Here is a 17,432-nt window from a genome sequence, read left to right on the forward strand (position 1 = left end):
CACCTTCAAACAGTGTGTGTGATACGGAACATGTATTTTATGTACAAGACATCTTAGCGTTTACATGTCAACCTTACTGAGATTTTTTTTTCAACAATCATTTTTATTGGCATTTTCTTTGATTAAATTATTGATTACAGTAAGGGAAAAAATGATATTCGTGTGTTGCATTAAAAAAACATATCATTTAAGTAATTATGCGTACGTTTAGTACGCAGCAGCATACACGTATAGTTTAAAAACAAATAACACAAAATTCACCTATACAATAACAAGGAATCTCCAAACGAAGTGCTTTCGAAGTCACTCCTGAACTCGACGGTTTAAAGTGAACTACAGCCAAGACCGCAGCACGCAAGCCCTCAGGCATTACACACTCCCGGATGCTCTCACACCCGCTCGTTCATCGAGGGCCGTGCCCGTGTCGTATTTTCATTCATTGACAAATGATATGCTTTAATACACATTAATGCTAGTCCAGGTCATTGTCCTGAGGAGATCCTCTAATCATTCGGGTCGACACACCTACCACCAGAGGCAATAGATGATGTTGAGATTCGTCAGGGAGCCTTCTTGAAAAACAAGCATTGGCATAGCCAATAGGCCTCGCCTTTGGGACCTTATAAGTATTTAGTTATGCAGAACAATATCCTTACTGCAACAACATTAACTGTTACATGGCTAAACACTTATAAGGTCCCAAAGGCGAGACCTATTGGCTATGCCAATGCTTGTTATCATTACAACTAGCACCCAAGGTAGTAATGACCACAGTCGTGTTTTTTAGGTTGTTGATTCCCCACTTCTGAAGTATTGGCTTTAAGTACTAGAGCAACAGAGAGTTGGCAAGGTTTGTTCCTGGACTACAAGTTATTTATTAGTCAGCTTTAGAATTAAATAAAAAATTGAATGCATTGCTGTTATTAATGCAGAAATGGGGACTTCAGGCATGTGAGGTTAGGAGAAATGTTCACCTATCCCTGCTGTATGCGTAAAGTAAGCCCTATATTCCATGATAGATGCATACTTTATTAGTAATTTGTCCTTAGCAGTGTCTTCCTGTGCAAGAATGCTAGGTTCCTCAACTAGACACCTAGGGAAATATTTACAAGCCCCTACCGCCACCACTTATCAGGATGTTGTAGTGGCGATAGGGGCTTCGCCTTATTTACAAGGCAGCATTAAGCCACTTAACGTGGCTTAACGCTGCCTTGTGAATAAGGTTCCCTTTCATACTACACTTAGCGTGAAAGGGGAGGGCAATGGGTGTTCCACCGCAACACCCATTGATTTTGACACTGCCCCCATTTACAAGGCATGCGTAAATAGGAGACGGCGCTAAAATTAAGACCAGGGAAAAACCTGGTCTTAACCTGGCGAAAATAATTAATTTCTCCTCGTTTTTGCTGTTTCCATGTGTACTGCCTTGAGCAGCGCACATATAAGCAGCAAAACGCCATTAATTGTTTATGTGAATTAAGGTGTCCCTTCCTGCGCATAAACAACCGTTTAAAAAAATGACGTTTTGCAATTTCTATGTGTGCTGCAATAAGCAGCACACATAGAAGTTAGAAAACACCATTTAAAGATTGTTTATGCGCAGGAAGGGAGACCTTCCTGCACATAAACAATCTGACCCTCAACGCAGGCACCATTGCACTATGGTGCAAGGGTGTCTGCGTTGGTGCTAGGCTGCTAAATTTAGCGCGAGCGCAGAGGAAAATGCAGGGTTGCACAATATTGTTGTAAATATGGTGCAGCCCTGCGTTTCAGAAGTGGTAGAGTGCGGTGTTAAGCCTTGAAGGCTAACGCCGCACTCTGTCTATTCTTAGTAAATGTGCCCCGTAGTCCCATGAGTCATCTAAAGAATGAGATGCATTAAAAATGGGAAACAGCCTTTACTCCAAAGTTTTAACATCGCAATACATTGACCATGCAATTATTTTACAACTAAAGACTGTTGGCGCGCAAATCATTACAACGCAAGACTTTACCACGCATTTTTAACAGTACTACATTTACCAAGCGAATAATGACTGCAATAATAGAAATTACTGCAATTCATCAGTAGGTGGCAATGTTGTAATAATGATAAAGAATAATTAGAACAGAATGGGTGGTTAAGTATTGTTTTTACAAGTAAATAAGGAAAAATACTTGGGCGGGATGTAGAGGGTTTAGGGCCAATTGGTGGGTAACTGTAATACTCAGTTTTTTTTAATTGATAACTCAGTATTAAGTTATTATAAATTTCTAATTGGGTTTAGAGGTAGAGAGTGGGTATGTGTGTTACAACAATTATATTATTCTTAAACATTAACAACTGCTGTTACCATCACTATCCACTACGGAGAGTGTACAAAAAGTCCTTTATCACTTTCAATTCATTTTCCAGGACATACGCAGTTGAACAAGTCTTTTTACAGAAGCTACAATACATCGGAGCAGAACAGACAATAGAGGGGCAGATTTACAAGCCCCATGCGCCACATTTACGCTGCTGTTGCGTCACTTCTGTGACGCAGCGGCGGCTTAAACCATGCACCACGTTGCGCCTTATTTACAATGAGACACATCTAGGGAGATGTGTCACGTTGTAAAGCCCTGCGCCACATGAAACCTGCATCACGATCTGCGGTGGCGCAAGGGCAAACTTGCGTGACGGATCTTCCCTGGCGCATCCATGCTGATTTGCAGGGATGCGCCAGGGAACATAAATCTGCCCCTTAGTATTTTAATGTGTACTCTGGCTTTCTACATAGGACAGCTAGGCCTCCAGAGTGAAAATGGCGTTTAGAGCCTTGTCACTTTAAGGACGTGGTAAAAATATTTTTCAACATGTCTCACTTTTAAATACGGTACACCCACCATTGTGGCCCACAAGGCTTACGAAGGGGTGACTTACTAGAATCTAAAAGGGAGGCATTCGCTTATCAAAAAGGGGTCATTCTGACAGGTCTCAGTACATGGCTTGCACGGTTACAGTCAGGATGCAGTGATAGGCCTGAACCCATGTTTACACTCTAACAAAAGTGGGTGGCACAATAGGTGCTGCTGTCCACTAGTGGCATTTAACCTTCAGGCTCTCAATGCATTTTGTACCATACACTATGGAAGTTTATGCAAGTTAAATAGACCAGTTCGGAGTATGCCAATTCAACCATGTTTAAAGGGAGAGCACAGGTACTGTACTACTGGTTAGCAGGGGTAAACTGCACAGATGCAGGTTCCACAAAAATTTGAAGCATCCGGGGTGACCACGCAAAAATGGTGGATTTCCTACAGACACCCTTTCCTAAAATACTTTATAGAAGGGATGAGTGGGCAAAGAAAAGTTGAAGCACACAGTAACACTGGCCTATGACACAGTTTCATGATGTTGAAATTTACTCTCACAGCTGCAGCACCATTACAAAGTGGGCTTATGAATAAAGGTACCTTTTGTGTCATTGATGTGTTAAGGCACTCAATAAGTCATGACATATGCACACTAAAACTCAACTTTGCACTCATGCATCCGTTCAACCATCCACTGACTCATTTTTGCAACTGACCTACAATACAACCACAAAAATACACACACATGGTCAAAAAAATATGCAATATAAATTAAAAAAATACAAATAGAAATAGTTTATTGCTGTGTTAGACCTGACATATTTAAGGTGGTCTTCCCCCCAAAGGTTTGCATGCTTATCTCCTCTTTTTGCTGTATCATTTTGTTGGCCTTAGGACTCTGAGCATTTTACCACTGCTATCCAGTGCTAAAGTGCATGAGTTTTCCCCTAAACATAGTAACATTGGTGTATACACAATTGACATATTTGGTTTACATGTAAGTCCCTTTTGGTATACCATATACCCAGGGCCTGGAACCTAAATGCTACCAGTGGGCCTGCAGCACTGATTGTGCCACTCACACAAGTAGCCTTTAAACCTGTCTCAGGTCTGCTATCGCAGGGCTGTGTGCAGTTTATTGGCACTTCAACTTGGCATTTACAATGACCTGCCAAGCCTTAAACTCCCCTTTTATCACAAATAAGTCACCCCTACGGAAGACCTTAGGTAGCCCATAGGGTAGGTCGCCATGTAATTAAAAGGTAGGACATGTACTGTTAAGTTTTGCATGTGCTGGTAGTGACTAAAACCCCAGTATGTTTTTCGCTACTGCAGGCCTACTCCTCTCACAGATTAACATTGGGAATTCCTTAATACACTTTTAAGCTGTAAATCCTGATTAGAAAGGAGTTGCTGTCTGATGTTTTATATCTTTGGAATGGTTTTGATAAATCCTCTTAACTCGTAAGTTGGATTTCATATTCCTGTATTAAAAATGCCACTTTTAGAAAGTGGGCATTTCGCTGCTCTTACTGCTCTGTGTGCCTGCAGTCTGTCTCCAATACACGTCTAGGGTGAGTGACGGCTAAACTTTGTGCATTCCATTTAGACAGGAAGGTTAGGTGTGTCTACATACTCATCTGAATTTTGATGGTACTTCCTGAGCAGGAAGGGAGGAGGGAGCTGACACTTACATCTGAAAATACAGTAACCTGTTTCCCACACAAATGGCTGATTAACCCCTACTGATAGTCTGGGGCCGGGGAACATCCTGAACGACGACTCCGGAACAACGAGTTCCGGAGTCACGCAAGGCGAACAACGACATGCACGAACAACGACTCGGCCTTAACCACGCATGTGCGTGGTTAAGGCTGATGCGGTCTAGTGTTCGGGCAGGGCGGAGTTCGGAGGAGCGTTGCAAAGCAACAGGTAAGAGGGGTTAAGTTTCTGGGGGTGGGGGAGTTTAGGTTTAAATTTTAGGGGTTGGAGTTTCGTTATTAGGGGGTATGGGTGTTCGTATTTATTTATTTTTATTTATACATTCATTTTTAGGGGGTGAAGGTGAACGAGATTGTTGTAAGGTTATGTTGGTAATCGTGTATATTTTTAAGGTGGGGAAATACGCTTAGTGTGTGTGGGTAATTGTGTTTAGTTTTAGGGAGGGGCTAATTAGTTTTTAAGGGGTGGAGGGATCGGGGAAATAAATGGAAAGATTTTTTTAACACGCATTCCTTTACCACGAAAAATCGTGATAAAGGAATGCGTGGAAAAAAAAATCGTGGTTTAGACGAGGTCGTGGTTGCGACCTCGTTGTTAAAGAAGTCGTGGTTGGCAAAGTCGTAGATCGAACATAAAACCCCTGGGACCCGGTCTGGGAAGAAAGGACCAGTCACCCCACTTGAAAGGCAGAACTGGGTATAAGTACTGGTTCTCAGACCCTATCAAGACAGTACACTACTGGACTTGTGAAAACTCTGCCTGGAAGAAGGACTGCTGTGCTGCTACAAGGTCTGACACTCTGTTGGAATGCTGCTCTAGAAGAAATGCTTTACTGCTCTGATGTGCAGCCAGCTGCTTGCTACCTTCTGCCCTGCAAGGGGGGGGTGCACAAGTGTAAAGAAGTCTGTGAATTATGTGGACTGAGTATATACATATTACGTTTTGTTCGGCCAGGCTATGAAGACTGTATTTGTTTGCAGTCCCATGTGCAATTTTGTAAATATATGCCCCTTATTTTTCTTTGGGAACTCCTTTCCCCTTTGAATTTCCTTTCAAACAGTTTTACACTTGAGCCCCTCCCCTTGCATGCTCCAGCTGCAGCAATGGAGCAACTCTTTATCTATTCATCTTTGACTTGACTTTTCTAATTTATTGTTTAATCGAATTGAATAAATACATGCCCTTTTGAAATCATTGGTTGTTGCACATCCTATATCTCTATATGAAATCGTTTTCATGTTATCACGAGCTGACTAATTAGATGCTCTAACTAAGTTGAACAATCAGTATTACAATAAGCGATTATCCTTAAAGGATCGGTCCAGAACCATTGTTTTTTGTACTAATCAATAACCAGGTCCTAAGGATTTTTTGTTGGGTTACCCCATTGATTATAATGAGGAAAAGGACTGGGCCCATCTCACTTGAATCCAGTGTGACTCCAAAGGCTTGCTGGCTTGCCCCCTGTTCTGAAGTCTCAGGGCCATCAAAGACTTCCTCCAACCCTGCAACAGCACCTGGACTCTGCCATCTGTGACACCTGCCTGCCCAAGCGGTAACAATCCAGTCCTGAGCCCTTGTGTCTGTGCTGACCCAGCAGAATTCACGCATCGGCGGCTTTGCGCTGATCAGAAACGAAGCATTATCCTTCGGCACCTACGCTGCTGTCCAATGATATCACTTCAACAGCCTGTGTAGCTCAACGATGACAGAGTGCATTGCAAAGGGGCTTGTCGCAGAGGCTTCACGGACTGCGTGGATCGGAACCGACACATCGCCTGCATCCACGGGATTGACAGCAACGCATCGCCTCCTTTGCTCCTCGCATCGGGTCCTCAACATCGATGCTTCCTCCATCCAAGGTACCTTTTCAGCGAGACCTGCGTGAGCCCTGTAGCTGGCCTGCCTTCCATCGCGGTCGGCCTGAACTTTGGATTTACCCTGGTCTAGCAAGACGAGATGTCCATAATTGGCGCTTTATAACGATAAGCACTTTATTTTGATTTAATCTTTAAAAATTCATAACTCAGTGTGTGGAGGACTGTTGTGATGTTTTCAGTGTGTTACTGTGTGTGTGAGTTTAGATAAGCCTGACTGCTCTGTGCTAAGCTACCAGAGGGTGCGCAGAGGTAACCTTTTACAGTGTATCTAGCTTACCCTGACAAGGGTGTTGGTCCCTACTTGGACAGAGTGCATCGCTGCGTCAACTAGACACACCATTTCTAACATGCTGTTTTAAAGTTCAGGCATGGCAGCCACATGGACACCAGCATTCTATGATGGTCTCTTAGTTCAAAGGAAATGGCCAAGTAGGATGGGACGAACTGCAGATGAAATATGTAGCAATCAATCGACCCATTAGCAGTGTCCAGTAGTACCTGCTTAAGAAACATTAAATTAAAAAGAAAAGAAACAAGAGGGAACTATAAAAGGAGAAAATTCTAAATGAAAAGATTGGCCAACCAGACCTGACATTGGAGCGTCCATATTTTCAGGTGGATGTACTTGTGCTATCAGAAAATGAAGTCAGAAGAGACATGCGAGCTATGGACTGAACCATTAACCCATGCAGTTCACAGTCATGGTTGGAAGCAGAGTGTAAATGACACTCAGAAAGACTAAAGACAGCTGACCCAAAGGCCCTCTATGTATCTGTATTTATATATCAGGAGTGTGCTGATTTTGCTCAGCGCAGTTATACGAAACTTCAACGAAATTGCCTGGAAATGGGCGTAATTACAAGAAATGTAAATCCCCCATCGTGCACTATATTTAAGCACAAAATGCATCCTTGTGTAATGTTTTGATGCAAGGTTGTACTGATTATCAGTACTCAGCTAAACCCATACATCAGGTAAAGCCTACATGACTATGGGCCAGATGTAGGAAGCCAAATAGCGAGCGCAAACGCTCAAATTCGCAGGATTTCAATGCTTGCAATCGCTATTTGGCTGCTTGCAATGTAGGTAAGTTTAAACCTACTCACAAAATAAGGAATCGCAAAATTGCAATTCCTTATTTTGCTCAAACATTTAGAGAATCGCAATTTGCGGTTCCCTAAATGTTATGCTGGTAGGCATCGCAAGTTGCGATTTTGCCCTAAAGAATCGCAAAATACCACCAACTTCTAGTTGGTGGTATTTTGTGATTTCATTTCAAAAAGCACTTTTTGGCTTTTTACAAAGTGCCGTGTGGCACACATACATGCCCTTAGGGCATGTATGTGCACCACATGTGCACACATGCACATTTCAGGGGTGCAACAGGGTGTCCTTTTGGAACCCTTGCACCCTTGAAACTGCGCCCGCAATTTGCAAGTGCCTCTTGGTGACTCGCAAATTGCGGGCGCAAATCCTATTCATTCCTATAGGCCACATGGCCCATAGGAATGAATGGGATGGTATTCCTTGATTGCGAATCTCAATTTGCGTTTAAGGAACATTAAGGAATCGCAAATTTTTTTGCGATTCCTACCTACATTCAATTTTGCGAGTCCTTAATAGCGATTCGGTAAAAATCGCTATTAAGGACTTGCAAAAGTGAATTTACCTCCAACTGGCCCTATATCCTTTTAATGCCACTGTTAACATGTTCGCCAAGTAAAAAAACAATCTCTACCCTGAGATTATTATAGCTTTTGTCTAAACATAAATCAAATTGCAGCTACTAATGGGTGTTCCAGAGGCAATGAAGTCCAAAACACGTTTACTGTATGAAACGTCTTTATTTCCAATCAGTATTTCCCATATGTTAATAACACATTTAGCTCAGCCAACGTGTTTCATTCTCTCACTGAGAACTTCATCAGGGCTGAAAATAACATGTAAAAAGACATCAAATCAAAACACAAAATGAACAGAATCACAAGTAAAATAATACAGTACAAAAAACGGCACAGGACTTAAACAGATAAACACTATTGGACCGTAAATGAAAATTAAAAAAAAACCACTCATGGACGGTCATCATAGGACATGTAACAGAAAGAAAAGACACCCTTTTATAGACAGAAGCTTTTAAAAGACCGACAACACATGTACCAATTGTTGAACGTGTAACAGAAGCCATAAAAGTTTGGCTTTATGTGATAAGTTAGAACATTGTGCAGAAAATCACAGCAAATAAGTATCCTATTTAGCTTTATTCTAAAACAAGCCCCTCTCCATTACTTAAAACTCATGGAAAAATTCTTGTACGAGAAAAGCTCTGAGATAACACAAGCATTTTAGACAGACATGGACTTTAAAACCAGAGAGATAGAAAATGCAGAAACCCAGTAAAATCCATGCTCAATGCTCAGAGGACAGCACAAAGGGGGGAAAAGAAAAAGGGGTCCACAGGGACTGCAATCTCACCTTCAGTAAAGCGATGCGAAAGCTCAACAACAACAGGTAGAAAAGTCCAATGTTAATGCTCCAGTGTATTGCGCTGGATGCACAAGGGATGTCCCAGGGCTTAGTACTGCCTGAAAGCAAAGATCTATTGTGTAAAAATATCTAGGTCAATAATGATATATAGTAAAAAAACAACGTAGTCCGTCTCTAATTTTATATATTGGGACATCAAGGTCCTAGATCTTAACTACCCACCCTCTTTATAAATTAAGGAGAGCCAGAAAAATAAGTGCCCAACACACTCTAATACCATTGACAATCCGGAAAATAAATCAATAATAGTGGCGATCCTAATTGCACACGACTAAGCTCTCTAATGCAGTATAAACAAGTGTAGTATAGGTTGCTCATGAAAGTGACGCAACTCCAGCACTGCGCCACAACATATAGGTGAGTCCCATTCAAAAAGCCCTGCGTCATTCCATACGCTTAGTCTGAGCAGGTGTAGGGATTTTGATGCAGTGAAGGCATAGAGAGACGCAATGAAATGAACAAGTTACTTACCTTCGGTAACAATATATCTGTAAGAAACATTAGTTAGTTAGATTCCTCACCTTAGAATATCCCCAGGCGTCAGGCTGGATCTGGAAAGATTTTTCGTCAGCAATACCCTTACGCGTCGCTAGGCGTCGTCTGCGGCTACGCGTCCGTCGTCGGCGTCGTGATCGCCGGCATGATGTAGTCGGAGTACTTAGACGCCACCCTCGCACGCTGACGTCAGTTCTTGTACATAGCTTTCCGCGCCAGGAACGCAGAGCCATGCAAGAGACCGACACTGGTGCCAAAAAATTCTAGGGCCCTGAAAGGGATGACCTCAACCCTAGATATCGGTTCGCAGAACGGGGAGGATGGGTGGGGCGGTGAGGAATCTAACTAACCAATGTTTGTTACAGATATATCGTTTCCGAAGGTAAGTAACTTGTTCATCTGAAAGAAACATGTTAGTTAGATTCCTCACCTTAAAATAGATACCCCAGCAATACCAACCCCGGTGGTGGGTCTGCGAACCAAGATCACACCAGAAAGTCCTGGAGAACAGAACGGCCAAAGAAACCATCTCTCCGGACTTGGCTGTCCAGGCAATAGTGTTTGGCAAATGTGTACAGCGAGGCCCACGTTGCTGCCTGACAAATGTCCTGCAAGGGGACTCCCCGGCCCAGGGCAGTGGTCGCCGCTGTGGCCCGAGTGGAATGGGCCCTCAGCCCTACAGGAGGTAACTTTTTAGCTAAGGAGTAACAGGCCTTGATACACATAACGACCCACAGAGAGATGGTTCGCTTGTGCACCGCCCGCCCCTTCTTAGCGCCCACGTAGCCAAGAAAGAGTTGGTCGTCCACCCGGAACTGTTTGGTGCAGTCCAGATAGAAGGACAGCGCCCGTTTTTGGTCCAGACGGTGGAGCCTCTCTTCCTCTTTCGAGGGATGCGGTGGCGGAAAGAATGTGGGCAGCGTAACAGACTGTCTGATGTGAAAGGCAGTTACCACCTTAGGGAGAAAGGAAGGACGAGTCCTGAGAACAACTTTGTCCGGATGAACAGAAAGGAAAGGAGGCTTAGAAGAGAGAGCCTGGAGCTCACTCACCCTTCTAGCAGAGGTGATGGCAACCAGGAAAGCAGTCTTAAGCGTCAACAGACGAAGGGGACAATTATGAAGTGGCTCAAAGGGAGCGCACATCAGAAACGTCAATACCAGATTCAAATCCCACTGAGGCATTATGAAAGGGACAGGAGGAAACATGCGAGTAATGCCCTTAAAGAATCGAGAAACAACAGGGGATTTGAAAAGAGAAGGCTGATCAGGAAGCCGTAAGAAAGCAGAAATAGCTGAAAGATATCCTTTAAGGGTGCCCAGAGCAGAGCCCTGCTGGGCCATGGAAAGAAGAAAGAGGAGAACCTCGGAAAGAGGGGCGAAAAGGGGATCCACAGCCTTTGCGGTGCAAGATGCCACACATTTTTCCCACCTACAGGCGTATACCGATTTTGTGGAGGGACGCCTAAATGCCAGAATAACATTACACACTTCAGGAGGCAAGTCAAATGGCATCAACTGCCGCAGCTCAATCTCCACGCATGGAGGTGGAGGCTGGACATGTTCGGGTGGAGGACCGTCCCCTGCTGCTGCGACAGAAGGTCCTCCTGAAGAGGCAGTCGTATCGGGGGATCGATCGATAGACTGAGTAGCTCGGGATACCAGTAAAACAGACCGCAACTCCACTCGCGACGAAAAGTGTCTCCGAGCGAGTGCCGCCTTGGAAACTCCAAAGCGCAGAACTGCTGACATTGCGCGTTCTCTTCGGTGGCGAATAGATCTAACCAAGGCTCTCCCCACTGCCGAAAGAGGCCTTGCGCCACGTCCGAGCTGAGACGCCATTCGTGATCCATCATGCACCGGCGGCTGAGTTCGTCTGCTCTGGCGTTCAGAGAGACCGCCAGATGTTGAACCACCAGGGTGATGCTCTGATGTTCCAGCCATGTCCAGAGGCGCAGAGCCTCCTGACAAAGGGTCCACGACCCCACCCCGCCCTGTTTGTTGCAATACCACATGGCGGTGGTGTTGTCCGTGAACACTTGCACTACACTTCCCCGGACAGAGGGAAGGAATGCCTTCAGTGCAAGTCGGATCGCCCTCAGCTCCAGAAGGTTGATATGGAGCCGAGACTCCGCCGGAGACCAGAGGCCTCTGATCTCCGCCTCTCCCATGTAGCCCCCCCCATCCCAGGAGGGATGCATCCGTCACTACCACGTGCTCCGGTTGGGATAGGGAGAGGGATCTGCCACTGACCCAATCGCGTTCCGTGAGCCACCACTGCAACTGTCTTGCAGTGCCCTCCGAGATCAAGACATGGTCGGACAGGTTGCCCTGATGCTGGGCCTACTGAAACTTCAGGTCCCACTGCAGAGCCCGCATCCGCCATCAGGCGTGATGCACCAACAGGATGCAGGAAGCCATCAGACCCAGAAGCCGTAGCACCAACCTGACCGAAACCCGGGATAGAGGCCGAAAGATGGGAATCAGAGCCTGAATATCCCAGACCCGCTGTTCTGGAGGATAGGCCCGGAACTGCGCCGAGTCCAGAACCGCTCCCATGAAGAGGAGCTTCTGGGAGGAGCTCTGATGCGACTTCGGCACATTGATGGAGAACCCCAGCAAATGCAAGAGGTCGGCCATAGTCTGGAGGTGGGAGACGACTGCCTGGGGCGAGCCTGCCTTCAACAACCAGTCGTCGAGATAGGGGAAGACTGGAACCCCCAATCTGCGCAGATGAGCTGCGACCACCGCCATCACTTTCGTGAACACCCGAGGGGCACTGGTGAGGCCGAAGGGGAGCACGGTAAACTTAAAATGCTCCTGGCCCACCGTGAACCGCAGGTAATGCCGGTGGGCCGGCAGGACGGGGATTTGGAAATAAGCGTGCTGCAAGTCCAACGCTACCATCCAGTCTCCATGGGTCTAGGGCAGTCAGAACCTGAGCTAAGGTGAGCATCTTGAACTTCTCCTTCCGGAGGAAGGCGTTGATGCTCCTGAGGTCCAAGATAGGGCGTAGACCCCCTTTGCCCTTCTTGGGAACCAGAAAGTAGTGGGAATAACAACCATGACCTACTTCTGGACCAGGAACGTGCTCGATGGCCCCCTTGGCCAAAAGGGCCGTAACTTCCTCCTGCAGAAGTTGCAAGTGATCCCACGAAATCCGGTGGCATGGCTAGAAGGGTCGCATCGAAGGGGAGGGAGTAGCCCCTTCGGACGATTTGCAGCACCCACCTGTCCGATGTGATGGTATGCAAGTGGAGCAGGTGATGGAGAACTCTGCCTCCCACTGGCGTGGAATGGGCCTGAAAGCTCGGACTAGGAGGGCTTTGAGGCGAATGCTGCTGGGGTAGATGTGGACGGACCGGCTCGTTGTCCCGCCTCGGTGGAATCCACGTCCGCGTGGAGGTTGGTTCTGCGGCCTGTGGCTAGGCGGACGTGAGGAGGTGCCCCTTCCTTGGCCATGAAAGGAGCAAAAAGCGGAAGTTTGCGGGCGCGGGCCGAGAGGTCCAAGGACTTGGCCATAGCCCTGGAGTCCTTAAAGAACTCCAGCGCACTATCCGCTTTGTCGCCAAAAAGGCGACTGCCATCGAAGGGCATGTCCATGGAGGTGCTCTGGACATCCCCGGAGAAACTCGTGGACCTCAGCCAGGCGTGGCGACGAATCGCCACCGTGGTCGACATTGCCCTGCCTAGCGAGTCCGTTGTGTCCAGTCCACATCGGATTGTATGCCGTGCCGCATCCCGCCCCTCGGCAAGAGCCTGGGCAAGCCGTGTCCGGGCCTCCTCCGGACACTGGGGCAGCACGTCCTCCACCGTATCCCACAGGGAGTGGGAGTAACGGTCCAAAAGGCACGCGGTGTTGATAGACCGCAACCCCAAACTAAGGGAGGAGAACAGTTGCTTCCCAAACTGTTTCAACCTTTTGGATTCCCGATCCGGGGGAGCGGACGGGTAGGAGGTCTGGGAGGTAGAGGCCTGGATAACCAGGCTCTCAGGCTTGGGGTGCATGGACAGAAAACTGGGGTTGCCCGGTGCAGGGCGGTGGCGCCGGGCCACGTTCCGGTCCACAGGAGGAACTGTGGAGGGCTTGGACCAGGTGCCCTTCAGAACGCCAATCAGTGCTTCATTAAACTGCAGCAGAGGCTCCGAGGAGCTTGCTGACGGTTGAAGCACTTCAGTGAGGAGATTAGTCCTCACGGCCACAGCAGGCAGCTCCAGCCTAAGGGCTTCGGCCGCCTTGCGCAGCACCACAAAAAATGCAGCACCTTCCTCCGAAGCCACGGTCGGAGAAGAGATGAAGCCAGTGTCAGGGGAGGTGTCAAGACCACTGGCATCCCCCAGTTCGTCTGCCCAGTCCTGAGATAACTGGCCCTGCCGGGCCAGACGGTCCTCAGACCCCTTCCAGTCGTCACCGTCATCCGATTCCTGGTATACAGGTGGAAGTATCGGAGCCGGGCGGAAGATGAACCTGCCACCCATCGGCGTCGGATGCTCCGAAGCCGGGCCCGGACCGGGACTAAACCGGGGAACGGCGTAGTCCGAAGGCGCCACCGGGGGTGGCACCGGAGGAGTCGGCGCCGGCGGAGGGGTCGTGGGGTCGACCGGCGCCGACTGGGATCCAGGCCTGGATCCCCCGGGGACCTGCGGTGTCAGGACCAGAGTCCACGACGGTGCCGGGGCCGGAGCCGCCGGGTCGCTAGGGCTCCCAGTCGAGCCTGCGGGGCCTAAAGGCGCGCCGGCAGGTGTCGACAGCGGAGCCAGGTTGCTCATGGCAACGAGGAAGTCCCTGACCTCTGCCGGAGTCGCGTCAGACCCAGGGACCGGAGGGTATGGGGTCGGACAGGACTCCTGCGGCTCCGACGGAGCCGCGCGGATGGTGCCATCCGAACCCTCAGCCGAGTCGCGCGACCGGCGAGGGGAGCCAGAAGAGCGATGTCGCCTCTTCGATTTCTTGCTGTGCGGCAGCTTACCGGATCGCGAAGACTTGGACCCCGACGAGTGGTGATGGCTGCGGCTTCGCGACTGGTCCCTCAACCGGGACCTGGAACGGCGCGGAGCCGACTGCCGGAACTCGAGCAGCTTGCGGGACCGCTCCCGCCTAGCTTTCGAAGTCAAGGCCCGGCAGTCGAGGCACGACACGGCATCGTGGTCGGCTCCAAGGCAATAGAGGCACCGGCGGTGGTGATCCGTCACAAGCTTTGAAGCCAGGCATCCCTATCGGCACCAGAGTCGAGGTCGACGAAGAATGGAACCAAAAGAGTTCAAAAAAGTTTAGTAAAAAAATGACTAAATGGGTATGCTCTTACCGGATCGGCGCTTACTGGCGCGGAAAAAAGAAGAACTGACGTCAACGCGCAAGGGCGGCGTCTAAGTACTCCGACGACGTCATCCCGGCGATTACGATGCCGACGACGCCTAGCGACGCGCAAGGGTATTGCTGACGAAAAATCTTTCCGGATCCAGCCTCACGCCTGGGGATATTCTAAGGTGAGGAATCTAACTAACGTGTTTCTTTCAGATGTTGTAAATTTCACTGCATCAGTGCTACATGGCTTTTTGTGTGGGAACGCCCACCTTGCATACATTATACCTGACGCAGGTTTAATGTGACGCAGGGCTTTACAACGTGACGCATCTTCCTAGATGCGTCACGTTGTAAATTGGCAGCATTGTTTGCACCACCGTTGCGTCAAAAAAAGTGACGCAATGGCGGCGCAAGGGGCTTGTAAATCTGGCCCTAATAGTGTTTATCTGTTCAAGTCCTGTGCCATTTTTTTCTACAGTATTTTACTTGTGATTCTGTTCATTTTGTGTTTTCATTTGATGTCTTTTTACATGTTATTTTCAGCCCTGATGAAGTTCTCCGTGAGCTGAATGTGTTATTAACATATGAGAGATACTGATTGGAAATTAAGACGTTTCATACAACAAACGTGTTTTGGACTTCATTGCCTGGCACACACCAACATGTAGCTGCATTTTCAGGATCTGGGACACAGAAGCCACTGGCGTAACAAAACTCGAGGGGGCCTCCCTGCAAGGCACCTGAAGGGGCCCCCTCTGGGCTCAATCAGGAGCTCTGCCGCCAGTGTGCTGTGCTGAGGGGGACCCCTGTAGCTTGGGGCTGCGGGGGCTTGTGTTACGCCCCTGACAGAAGCATCACGTAACGGCTGGTGACGGGGTATCAGTGCGCAGGACATTTTGAATTGAGGAAACTGGCGTGAGGTGTAGAACCAAAAGTCAACGTTGAAGCTTTGTTCTTTGAATCATAAATAAAAGTGTTCAAGAGCTGTAAACATATATCATGGAACTCACTTGGTCATGGTCATATGGGGTCCGCCACAAAAAGAGAACGTTGGCTCATCATCTGCTTGGACTACTTCTTTTTCCTCAATTACTGGGAGAGAAGCCAAATAAGCAAGTTGTCTACTTCCTGTGAAACACAGCTAAAGGAATAAAGACAGTGGGTCACTAGTGCACTTTTTGAAAAGGCAGATACAGTGAAGCTGTAGGTTATAGGTCAAAATATAATTTTACACACAGGCTATTGGAACATACCCACCCTGATACATTGGTTATTCAGGATGATCCAAAGGCTCACCCATACACACCCTGTGCACATTGTGGCTCAAACACTGGCTAATGGTCCCAGGAGAATCGTGCCTTCCATCTAGGAACAGAACAGCCAACCACAAGCTAGTGGTGATTTTGGGATACAGCTAGAAACCAGGGCCCAAATGTACTAAACACCTGCATTCTCCTTGCAACATGCACATCAATGTAAGGAAACACAAGTGCTTAAGTGACATTTACAAAGCTACGCAAATCGATATTTGTGTCCCTGGCGTCACTTTTCCCAAAGTAACACAAAACTGTGCCCTTTGCTGCCTTGAGCTGCCCTTGATGGCGTATAGGGGGTGGTGTTACCCTGGTGGAGCATGGGCATTCCTGTGCATCCACACATGTATTTTGCCACAAACTCAGATTTCCGAAAGTCAATAAACCAGGGTGTGATCCACATTGGTGAGCCTACTTGACCTTGACATAACAAGGAGAAATATCTTTATTGCTTTCAAAAACAATCCTAGCCACTACACAGACGCCCTTCGACCATGCTGTAAGGGTGCCTGTATTGGCGCTAAGCAACCACAAGTGTGCCAGCGCAGGGAGACAGCTGAACAGTGCCATATCTTTGTACATATGGCACAGTTCAGCTCGCTCGCCTTCACCCAATGCAGCACAGCAACGTGCCTTGCTGGGTTGGGTTGCGTGAAAGATTAGTAAATCTCAGCCCAGATTCTTTATTCGAAGATTAAAACAAAACAGTGTATAGGGGAAGAAGGGACAAGGAACATAAGGTACCAAATGTTAAACAGTAATGCTGTACGAAAAAAACAGTGTAGGATTAAACAGAGCGCTAGGTACATAGCATGTGGTGTTCCCACAAGGTACTGGCACTTGTGGTACAAGGAAGGGCAATATCAAGGACACACGGGTCCGCACTTGTACACAGAATGGTCATCTGAGCGGGAGGGGGGGAAAAAAACATGACAAAAAGAAACTAATAAAGGAAAAGCAAACAGGGAATCCATACTCGCATCCACACGCCCAGGCAGGGTGGTGGGGACACGAGGGAAAGGGGAGAGAATAGGGAGATGGGAGAAGAGAGGAAAAACATGAGAGACAATGAAGAGAGATGTGGAATAGGCAGGAGTGGGAGAGGAATCTGAAGGAAGTAGGCACGCACCCTCAAGGATCATGACCAGATGGGTTCTTAATAGCAGTGTCAGTGTGGAATAATATCAGGTCTCCCTTTTGGTGACAGGGGCGCTCTCAATCAAGGGCTAGTGAACGTCATCCCAGATAAAAAGGTGCTCAGGTGAGGAGGAAGGTCTCTGTCTTATCCTGTAGGTCATATATGACCCGCTCATAGGAAGTTGTCTGGCATGTC

At 47.7% G+C, this 17,432-nt stretch overlaps 1 protein-coding gene across 1 annotated transcript in view; it reads right to left on the reverse strand.

Annotated features, from left to right (window-relative positions):
* TEX14 (testis expressed 14, intercellular bridge forming factor) overlaps positions 1-17,432 on the reverse strand; it is a 1,549,829-nt gene that overhangs the window by 1,319,430 nt on the left and 212,967 nt on the right. Inside the window, exon 6 of the mRNA XM_085647123.1 lies at positions 15,797-15,927. Coding sequence (XP_085503249.1) covers positions 15,797-15,927 — 131 coding nt within the window. The remainder of the gene's footprint in view (positions 1-15,796; positions 15,928-17,432) is intronic.

Source organism: Triturus cristatus, chromosome 3_2 (genome assembly GCF_964204655.1).
Source record: "Triturus cristatus chromosome 3_2, aTriCri1.1, whole genome shotgun sequence".
Lineage (NCBI taxonomy): Eukaryota > Metazoa > Chordata > Amphibia > Caudata > Salamandridae > Triturus > Triturus cristatus.